An 11165-nucleotide genomic window follows, 5' to 3' on the forward strand; every position below is an offset into this window, starting at 1 on the left:
AAAAATGACTGAGATTTCAAGCCTGGATATCTGGCATTGATGTCACCATCTACAATGGGGAAATCTGGAGAAGAGCTGGGTATAAGGGGAAGAGAATGATTTCAATTTTGAGCATTTTAAGTTTGGGGTGCTAAGACATCCAGGAGACAAGTAATGCTACCCCTCTCACGGGGAGGACAGAATGGACAATAGATTCGAAAGCTCCAGTGAGAGGCCATTTGCTGGGATGGAATGAGCTCTGATCAGGGGAACTAGGTGGCCTGCATTCAACCTCCCATTTCAATACTTGATAGCTGTGTGATCGTGGTCACTTAACCTCTCTAAGCCTCAGTCTTCTCATATGGAAAATACAATCAAGAATACAGATATTTCCTACGTTACAGGTTTGTTTTGAGGAAAGCACTTTGTAAACTTCAGAGTGATATGGAAATATAAATTCTTTCAATGACAACGGGTTACCTCCTCTGGTCTTTGCTCTGAGTCTTTACACTAGCAGGTGTCCTCACCAATAATTCTGTTCGATTTGTGGGAGAAACTATTATAAAATGAAATCCATGTTCTCATCTAACAAGTGATTGGCCTCAGTGCATGAACACTGGGGGAAGGTCATAAAATTATAAGATTATAGTGAGAGAACTAGAAGTGTCTCATTGGCCATATGGTCCAACACCCTCATCTTATAGATGAGGAAACTGAGGCCCAGGGATGTTAAATAATTAAGGTCATATGGGTAGTAAGTTCAGCTGTGTCCAACTCTTCATGACCCCATTTGGGATTTTCTTCATAATGATATTGGAGTGGTTTGCCATTTCTTTCTCCAGCTCATTTTACAGATGAGGAAACTGAGGCAAACAGGGTTAGGTGATTTGCCCAAGGCCACAGAGCTAGTAAATGTCTGAAGCCAGATTAGAACTCCAGAAATTGAGTCTCCCTGACTCCAAGCCCAGCACGCTGCACTATGGCACCACCTAGCTGCCTATGGGTAGCGAGTCAGAGGCAAAGGCAAAGAGATAACACCATCGTATTAGCAGAGATAACCTGCTTCTGGCCCTACAGTTACTCCTTGAAAATGACAAAGCAGTCCAGCTGTGCCTCTGGGCAGGAACACACTAAACCCAGGATCAGTGAGGCAAAAGTGTCTCCGTTTGAGGAGGAGACAGATCCTTGGGTCCCAAGAAGGCTGTGAGTGGAAAAGCAGAAGTAGCAGGCAGTATCTACTAAGTCTTACAGTGGGGATGGTTGTAGCTCCCAGTGGGAGCTACTGAGTCTAAGCACCTGAACTGTGTCAAGGAACTGCTGGGTTTGGGATGTGTCTCTGGGATTTCAGGGGGTTGCCTAGCTCCAAGAGAAGTTATAGGTGTATGAAGTAATTGTTTTTAGTATATTTTAAATTTATTGCTTTTCATTCTGTGGGTAGGAATAAAGATTATATTCTGTTGAACCATGTTTATGGCTTAATGTAAAGAACCATGGATTTAGAGTTGGAGAACCTGGGTTCAAATCTCATTCTTATACTTAGTACCTGTGTGACCTCGGGCAAGTTAATTGTTGTTCCTATGCCTCAGTCTCCCCATTTGTAAAGAAAGAGGGTTGGACCAGATGACTTTTAAGGTTTCTTTCAGCTCCAAATCTATGCTACTATAATCCTATGATTCCATTATTCCATTTTCAAGTGATTAGGGTCCACTGAAATATATACAAGGGTAGGAAAGTAGAGTTTTCACAGTGTGTGGGAGCTTGAGCTGTAAGAGACTAATTGAACAAAATCACATAGATCACAAATGAGGGAATAACACTACCACCCACAAAGCAGGCAGAGTTGGAAGACAGAGGTGTGAAGCTCTTGGAGAACAAGAGAACTTGGCATTTCCCTTAAGCGTCATTTGATATTTGGTTAAGTAACCACTGGAAAGAGTACAAAATTGCCCACATCAGGCTAGTGACCAGCAGCGTGAAATGTGGGATGCCACAACTGTGATTCCATTTCCCGTACACAGTCCTCTAAGCCCAAGGTAGCAGTGTCTCAGCCTGTCCAACATTCTAGAACCAAATGCTTCTTAGGCAAATGCTGTCTTCTCCAACCTCTTCAGCGCTTCTTTGATCTCTCTGTTCCTCAGGCTATAGATCAAAGGATTCAGCATGGGGATAACCATTGTGTAGAAAATAGATACCACCTTGTCATGGCTGAAGGAGTCGTTGGAGCTGGGACGCAAGTAAATGAAGAGACCAGAGCCATAGAATAAAGTCACAGTCATCAGATGAGAAGCACAGGTATTGAAGGCCTTTGACCGCCCTTGGGCAGAACTAATCTTCAGGATGGCCTCAACAATATGGCCATAGGAAACCATAATGATGAGGACAGATAGTACCCCAAAAACCACTGCTAGCACAAACTTGAGTATCTGTAGGGCCAAGGTATCAGAACAGGACAGGACCAGCAGCTGGGGCAGATCACAGAAAAAATGATCGATCACATCTGGCCCACAGAAATAGAGCTGAAGTAAAGAACACAGTTGGATCAAGGAACCAGAGAATCCACTCATGTATGATCCAGCCACCATCCACATGCAGAGGGCAGGAGACATGATGGCTGTGTAGAGCAGTGGGTTGCAGATAGCAGCATAACGATCATATGCCATGGCAGCCAGGAGGCAACATTCGGTCAGTCCCATGCCAGAAAAAATGAAGTACTGAGCCGCACAGCCCCCAAAGGAGATGGTCTTCTTCTCCTTGAAGAAGTCGGAGAGCATCTTGGGGGCTGTAGAGGAAACATAGCAGATGTCAAGAAAGGACAGGTTGCTGAGGAAGAAGTACATGGGTGTGTGAAGATGGGAGTCGACCTTGATCAGGGAGATTAGGCTCAGATTCCAGGCTAAAGTCATGAGGTAGATCACCAAGAATATCACAAAGAGCATAATATTGAGCTTTGAATAGTCTGAGAATCCCAAAAGGATGAATCTGGTTACTACTGTGCTGTTCTTTCCCCCTGCCATTGGCTCAATGCTCTTGACATCTACAGGGAGATAAAAAAGAGACCTTTGGGTCAATGGTTGCCCCCCCCCAAGAATCAACTGATGTCCATTATCAGTAAAGAAAGAGAAGAAATAAATGACCAAATATGGCTTCAATCAATATTTCTTGAATAATTAGAATTTAGAGTATAGAACCAGATTTTAATAATACTGTTATTTTTAAATGTTTACTTCATCTCTCTTGAGTGGGGATGGTTAGGCCCCATCGCTAGTGGTTTTTGACATTGTAAGATCACTTTCAGTTTGAACACACTGTGTTCTCTATTCTATAGTCCCTCTCACTTTTGACATTCTATATTCTATTTTCAAGCCCTTTTTCAGATTTCATATTCTATGTTCTAAGGTCCTTTTCAACCTAAATATTCTGCATTCTATAAATCTAAAAATAAATAAATAAAAATAAAATCTATAAATTTTTCTTTAATACAGTCTATTTCCATCTGTATAGGGCTATGTCTAGGTATAGCGTATTTCCACATAACAATGGGGCTAATGAGTTCCTGTCATCAGTTATGCTACTCTAATGAATGACTAACAGTATATTCTCCTAAAATCCTGGTGGGTTCAAGATAGCTACAGTTATGGCAAATTCTAGCTCTTATGTGAGTGCTTTAGTTATTTACAAATAGAAACCCTAGAAACAAATTCCACATCTTCTAAAAAGAAACCTTTGAATTTTCTCCAGGAGGAAAACATAGCATGTCTTCCTAGGCAGTTTTGCTGGTTGAGAAAATCCCTGGTTGCTGGAATTGCATTTACTGATACCAAAGCATCAGATTAAAGGTGGATCTTATTGGCACTTGTCCATATACTTAGTGTCTGCCTGCCCATCATTCAGATATATTCAAAAACTGTGGGGGCAGCTAGGTGGCCCAGTGGATAGAGCACTGGCCCTGGAGTCAGGAGGACCTGAGTTCAAATCTGGCCTCAGACCAAACACTTGACACGCTTCCTAGCTGTGTGACCCTGGGCAAGTCACTTAACCCCAACTGCCTAAAAAAAAAAAAATTAAAAAAAAAAACTGTTACTGGTGCTATCTTAGCATGGTATAGTAATGGCGGGATGGTTGATTTGAAATCACTGAAGATTAATACATCATGGAGACTAAACATATTAATGAGTGACTATATGTTCCTCTGGGGCAGCTAGATGGTGCAGTGGATAGAGTGTTGGGTCTGGAGTCAGGAAGACAAGTTTAGATCTGACCTCAGACACTTACTAACTGTGTGAGCTTGGGCAAGTCATTTAACCCTGGTTGCCTCAGTTTCCTCATCTGTAAAATGAGCTGGAGAAAGAAATGGCAAACCACTCCAGTATCTTTGCCAAGAAAACTCCAAGAAGGGATCACAAAGTTAGACAGAACTGAGATGGCTAAACAACATGATCCTCCTTACACCAAGATATTTTGATTTCACATTGACATGGTCTTTTGTGACTTCAATCATTTAGCAAAGACTCCAGGAAGATTAGAGCAGGAAGGAACATAGCAAGTTATCCAGTTCATTCTGTATTTTATGGATTTTGGACTCTGTATTTGAAGTGAGTTACCTGGAGGTTCCAAAAAGCTGGCTGGTTAATCCCCTGCCCACATGGTAGTCTTTCAGACACTTACACTTGTCTTGTCTTTGCTCTGGCAAGGGTTCTTAACCTGAGTTCTGTGAATTTGTTTGTTCAAAAAATATGTTGATAACTATATTTCAGTATAGTTCATCTCCTTTGCAATTCTATGTATTTTAATTCATGTATTTAGAAACATTATTTGGAGTAGGGGGCCATGGGTTTCATTAAGGCTGTCTAAAGGCTCCATAGCACAAAAAAAAGGCCTTAGGCCTAAGACTTTCTTTCCTCATTGGTTCCTTCTTATGCTGATCATATCTCCTGATTTGGAGATTCTTCTCTATTCTAGTTCCCCTCTCTGGATGCTTTCCAGTTTATCAATATCCAAATGTGACGATCAGAAATTAGTCCAGTGTTCCAGGTTCCAAGTATGGTTGTATTGGGGCACTCTTGTCACCTCTATGCTTCTGGACCCTTTGGGGGAATCTCAGAGGAAGGAAAGTTGATGCTGAGTACCAACATACACATGCTGACTATGGAATGGAATGCCAGTCTAACTGAACCCAGACTATTACATTTTGTACAATAACTCCTCCTCTTCTATAGACCACAATTCAGTAACCTTTAGGTCCATCTTAGACACCATCTGTGGCCAAAATGCATCCAAAAATGTCATCATAAAAGACTTTCATGTACAAGGCCACGACTAGGCTTGGCCCCCAAGAGCAACGTCACGGTGAGACTTTGGGTTATTAGTTTTTATAATTCGGACAATCTTGCCCTTGATTTGCTATTTCACTATCTGGGCTATTTTCATTTTTTCTTTCAAATCGATAATGACATGGTGGGCAGAAAGCTACATGGAGGCAGAAAACCTGGATTGAAGCTCCTTCTCTGTCACTTACTAGCTCAGAAGCCTTGGGCAAATCATTTTCACTTTCTTGAGACTTACTTTACCCTTCTGAAAAACGAAGGGTTGACTGCATGGTCTCTAAATTCTCTTCCAGTTCTCATATCCTGTGAGTGTGTGTTTCTATGATGAGGGTAGGGACTTTGTCTCAAATGTCTTTGTTTGTAACTCATCCCAGTGTCTCTTGTGGTGCTGGGCACAAACTGAGAAGTCTGTATTCATTGAGTGAATAGAGAAACACAGCATTTTGAGCCTCAGATTTTCACTCATTGACTGCTGGATTTGGGAATTAAGGCACTTTGTTTCCAGTATCACTCTTCCTTCTACTACTGGAGGCCTTCTTCTTTTCCACACCACTTAAGAAGAGGAAGAAAGGAGGGAATGGAAGTAAGAGGAGCCCAAGGACTTAAAGGGGCAATGATTAGGTAGTGGTCCACCCAATTAGATTAGATTAGAATGAGTCCAAACTGAATCAGCATGAGGAGAGGTTAAGGTCAGCTGTCTCTTTTCAAAGTTATGCCAGATCATTCGTGTTTGTATTATAATAATATTATAATAATTTGTATTGTGTAATTTACATGATAATTATATAATATAATTTAGTACTATAATATTTGTATGGTCTAATATAATAATTCACATTATAAATTATATTATAATAATTAGTTCTCTGTAAACTTTGGAGAGTTCATAGAGAGACTACTCATTCAGACCTAGGTTGGATTAGATGGCTTCCAAAGTGTGTTTTTTTCCCCCATACTGGTATTCTGTAATTTTCTCCTTTGTTATTTCATTTGCTATTTTTTGCTTTGCACAGGGCTTAGAGCTAGAAGAAATCTCAGAAGTCATCTTGTCCATCTCTCTCATTTTACAGATTAGGAACTTGAGGCCCAGATGGAGGAAGGAGATTCTCAGGATCACAGAGTCTCAGAGTTGGAAGGGTTCTCTGAAGTCATCTGCACCACCTGATTATTATAACCCCGTCTATGACAGCTCCAACATGTGATTAGTCTTTGCATAAACAACTCCAGGGAAGGGGAAGCCAGTGTGTCCTGGACAGCATCTTCCAATTCTAAAAAATGTCTCCAGACTTCCACTGAGGTCTCTGGAGACCTGAAGTCTACATTTTTCCTTACATTGAGCCAAAATCTAATTCCCTGTAATTTCTGCCCATTTTTCTGAGTTTGTCCCATTCAGCCTGAACAGGACAAGTCTAATCATCCTCAGAGTAAATCTGACCCCTCTTCCCTATGAAAAACCTTGTGAAGGCAGTGATCATATCCCCACCAAAGTCTTCTTTTCTTCAGGATAATGATCATCCTCCCCTGACGCTGGTCCGTATTAATATAATAAGATGTATAGAGAGAGTTGGAAAGGACCTTAGAAGTCAACTAATCTGACCCTTTATTTTATGTATAATGAAACTCAGGTACAGAGAGGTTAAATCATTTGCCCAAGGTCACACAAGTAGTAAGTGACAAAGTTGAAATCTGCTCCTAATTATCTAACTCCAAATTCAGTTCTCTTTCCACTATGTCATTCTACTTCTTGAGGACATCCTTCCTGAAATGCTGTGCCCAGAAATACATGCAATAATTTAGATAAAGTTATTTACCCAAGGTCACATAGCTGGTAAGCAGCAGAGAGGAGATTTGAACCCAGGACCTCAATCCAGGGCTCTTTCCACTGTACTTCTATCTACTATAGATTTTTTTTTTCCTGCAAAGACTCTAGCCTTATCTCTGATTAGTTAAGGGGGAAAGGGTTCAGATCATACCTAAGTCAAAGAGATTCAGACTACTTACATACTTCTGAAGGCATGGGCTGGTAGCAGCCATAGAGATTATGAGTCTCATTCCCCAGACAGATCTGGCTTGCTGGTTTATAAAAAGGGAAGTTGACATGAGATGAAGAATATTGTCTTTTCTCTGGGCTGTGTCATTATATCCACTCAATGCATGATGCCAGAAATTCAAAGTTAGAAATTTATTCTTTTGTCTTTGAAACTCTGAACTCTATCAAAATGCAAGCAGTCAAATGGAACATAAGCTCTGGTTTGGGTGTTAGAGAATCATAGGCCTACAACTGGAAGTCATATAATTCAACCTCCTCATTTTACAGATGCCAAGAGATGTTATACGATCTAACCAAGGTCACACAGATAGTGAATGGCTGAGCCAGAATTTGAACTCTAAAGTCAGCGCTCCATTTAACTGTACCATGCAGAACTCACTAGCCTCTTAATAAATGTGTCTTAGAAACACTCTCTGAGAAAGGTAGCACTTTATAATTGACTGAAAAGATCTGAGCAGGAGAGAGTATGTTGGCATTCTGGAAGGGTGGGGGAAAGAATGCACCAAAGGGGGTAAAAAGCCCCCAAGAATGGGCTTCCCAGTTTTGTTCAGTGCAGGAACTAGCAACATGACTCACCCAGATGTCACTGAAGATCCTTCTCTGTCTGTGGAGCTCTGAGGTCTAGAGGCATCTACCACCTTATCAAGGAGCTGTCCCTCTGATCCACTCCCAGAGCTCAAAGAGAACCAAGCCCTCTGCAAGGTGGTAGACAATTACTCCATGTTATCTTCCCTTTCAGAAGTTTGTCTGCATTCTGCAGTTAATCTAAGCTCTGGGCACGTGGCCAGATGGGCTGCTGGCCAGGTCACTGACAGAGAGAGAGATGTCAAACTGGGGATTCTCTTAAGTGTTTCCTTAGGATCCATGGTGGAGGGAGAGGGGGTAATTAGAGAGAAAGAACTTTCCCAGCTAATTTCTCCCTGGAGGAGTGGCTGCAGAAGTGACATGGAGGGTTATACAGCCTAACACCATTTCTTACCTTGGGTTGGACGCTTCATGAAATAATTGAATCAGGGCTGGAGTTTCATCTCCGGAAGACAGAATTCTCAAATGTAAGACCTAGGAGAAACCAGAGAACGTAGACTAGCAGAAGTAAAAAGGGGCTTTACAATTTTTTCTAACTAGAGCCATAATTTCATTAGTGTGGTTTGATGAGGAAACTTTCTCCGTCAATATGGATTGGCACTTGCTTTGCAATTTATAGTCAGAGCGTTGTTTGTAGCAATGAGCAGTTAAGTGAGTTGCTTTAGGTCACACAACCAGTATGTGCGCCATGGATGGACTGAGCCCCACTTTCTGTCTTGGAAGTCATCTCTATGCCAGTTATTTCAACCAAGTCTCTCAAAATTTTAGAAGCTTCAGAACATGAAATATAGAGTATCAGAGCTGGAAGGGATCTTTCATCAGAAAATGTCAGATTTGGGAGAGATTATAAAACAGAATGTTAGAGATGGAAAGGACTGTAGAACATAGAATAGCAGAGCTGGGAGGGACCTTAGAACATAGAATGTCATTGCTTGAATGTACCTTAGAACACAGATTGTCTGAGCTGAAAGGGACCTTAGTACATAGAATGTTGGAACTGGGAAGGACCTTAAAATATAGATTATCAAACCTGGGAGGGACCTAGGAATATAGAAGTGATATTGTGCATCATCTATTCCATTCCTTCACTTAACAGCTGTGAGAAAGCTAGGGTAGATAGAGATAAAGTGACTCGCACAAGGTCACAAAGCTACCCTCCTCACTTAATTCATTGTTTCTGCTTCTCCTCACTTACAATGGACTTCTGCCCCCTCCTCTACTCTATTAGAGACCTAAGATTTCCAGTGCCATGTTCTGCTATTACCAGAATTCTATTATCTAGAAAGCCTTTTGCTCAAGATTTTTATGATTAACCAGACACAACTGCCACTGAGTTCTATGCTGAGAAATCTGAACAATTAATTTTGCAGGTGCTCTACTTTAAATTGGTCACCCATCTTTTCTTGCACCAGCCACACTGGTTTTATCCAAGGTCTTTCTTCTCTTCAAGGTTCATGACTATTCACAATATCCCCTGTTTGTCTCTCACCCATTCAAACAATAGACTCGTGGCATAGATCTCCTAAGGCCCCCATGAATAGCCAAGGGAAGAGACTAGTCTGGATCCTTCTCCACAGAGGTTTGTCTCCACAGCACAGAAATGGGGTAACTAGAGGTTCATCTCCATCCTCTATCCTTAGCCAGTGCCTGTATGAACTCACTAAGGCAGGGTTAGGAAGGGACTGAGTCTTCTGAAACAGAAGTCAGAATTAGGAAGTAACTGGTAGACACAAACAGATAAGAACATGCCATGAGACTGATATCATGCAAAAAGCGCTGGGTCCAGAGTTACTCAATGCAATCTGCAATCTCAGATCTGGTGCCTACTTCCTAAATGACTCTCACCAAGCTGCTTAACATCCCTGGGCCTCAGTTTCTTCTTCTGTAAAATAAGGATGGGGGTTGATCTAGATGACCTCCAACTGTGTCTATAATCCTTTCAGTCCTATCGTCAGTCTCTGTTTTTATGAACATTTTAAAGATACTTCTTTCTGGTTCTATTAGTTGGTTTGATCAGGGTAAAAGAAGGGGCATTGGGGATTTAGCTCCAGACGGTTGGGATGGGGGAGGTGAGGGGGGGAAATAATTCACCACTGTGTCCAACCTTGACTCTTACTATTCACTAATGAATTCAGTCCTTGAGACCTGTGATTTTATCAACGTGAATGTTCCACTTGCAGAGAAGCAGGTAACAGTTCCTCCAATTCTTTAGGACTGCTTTATTTCTGTAAACAGTGGTTTGTAGTTGTATTTATATCATTCTGTCAACCGCCATCCACAGGGCAAACAATTTAGCCTCGCTGAAGTAGCAAGGTACCCTGAGGGCTGGAAAAGGTGGCAGCAGGAGCCAGGCAAATCAACCTTCTTCTACCACCTTGATCACCATCTCCCCTCCGTCCCTGTTAGAGGTAGCTCAGCAGCCTGAACCCAAGAGCCTTAGGAACAGGAGTGCTTCCAAACCACCAGACCTGCTTCTAGCCCCACCTCCACAGCCATTATTGAGGGCAGAAACCATTATGGGGAAAAAGCCCACCTTCATCACCACCAGCAACTGCTAACTAACTACCAACCTATAGATATGCATAACAGCCCTGGAAATGGCAGCACCCCCTCATACCATCAATCCTGCTTCCAGCACAATTTCCACACCATTTATCTAAGGAAGCAGCTCCGATGTATAAAAGGTCAGCTATCCTCATCAACTGACATCCCCAGGGTTTTTTTCCATTTCTTTACAGTTATTATGTGTATCTTGATAGGCAAACTCAAACATTTTATACATTTTGTAGTTTTTCTCTTTTTATTTTTAATAGTATTTTATTTTTTTCCAATTACATGTCAAGACAATTTGTAGCATTCATTTTTACAAGATTTTGAGTTCCAAATTTTTCTCCCTCCTCTCCCCTCCCTTCCTTCTAAAATGGTAGGCAATTTGATATAGGTTATATATGTACTATCATATAAAGCGTATTTCCATATTAGTCACAGTTGTGAAAGAAGAAAGATCCCCTCAGTTTCCAATATTTTGCCCCCACAAAAAGGGCTGCTGTAAATATTTTTGTACATGTAGGTCCTTTTCTCTTTCTTATGATCACTTTGGGATACAGACCTAGTGGTGGTATTGCTGGATCAAAGGGTATGCACAATTTAGTTGCCCTTTGGGGATAATTCCAAACTGCTCTCCAGAATGGTTGGATCAGTTCACAACTCTACCAACAGTGCATTAG

At 41.5% G+C, this 11165-nt stretch overlaps 1 protein-coding gene across 1 annotated transcript; it reads right to left on the bottom strand.

The window, feature by feature from the left end:
- Positions 1-2057: 2057 nt before the first annotated feature.
- On the bottom strand, positions 2058-2996 carry LOC114023711 (olfactory receptor 1440-like). Its single transcript, XM_027836499.1, has one exon. The coding sequence runs from the start codon at positions 2991-2993 to the stop codon at positions 2058-2060; it is 936 nt and encodes a 311-aa protein (XP_027692300.1). The 5' UTR covers positions 2994-2996.
- Positions 2997-11165: the final 8169 nt, after the last annotated feature.

The sequence above is a fragment of the Vombatus ursinus genome, unplaced genomic scaffold (genome assembly GCF_900497805.2).
Source record: "Vombatus ursinus unplaced genomic scaffold, bare-nosed wombat genome assembly UNPS02004444.1, whole genome shotgun sequence".
NCBI lineage: Eukaryota > Metazoa > Chordata > Mammalia > Diprotodontia > Vombatidae > Vombatus > Vombatus ursinus.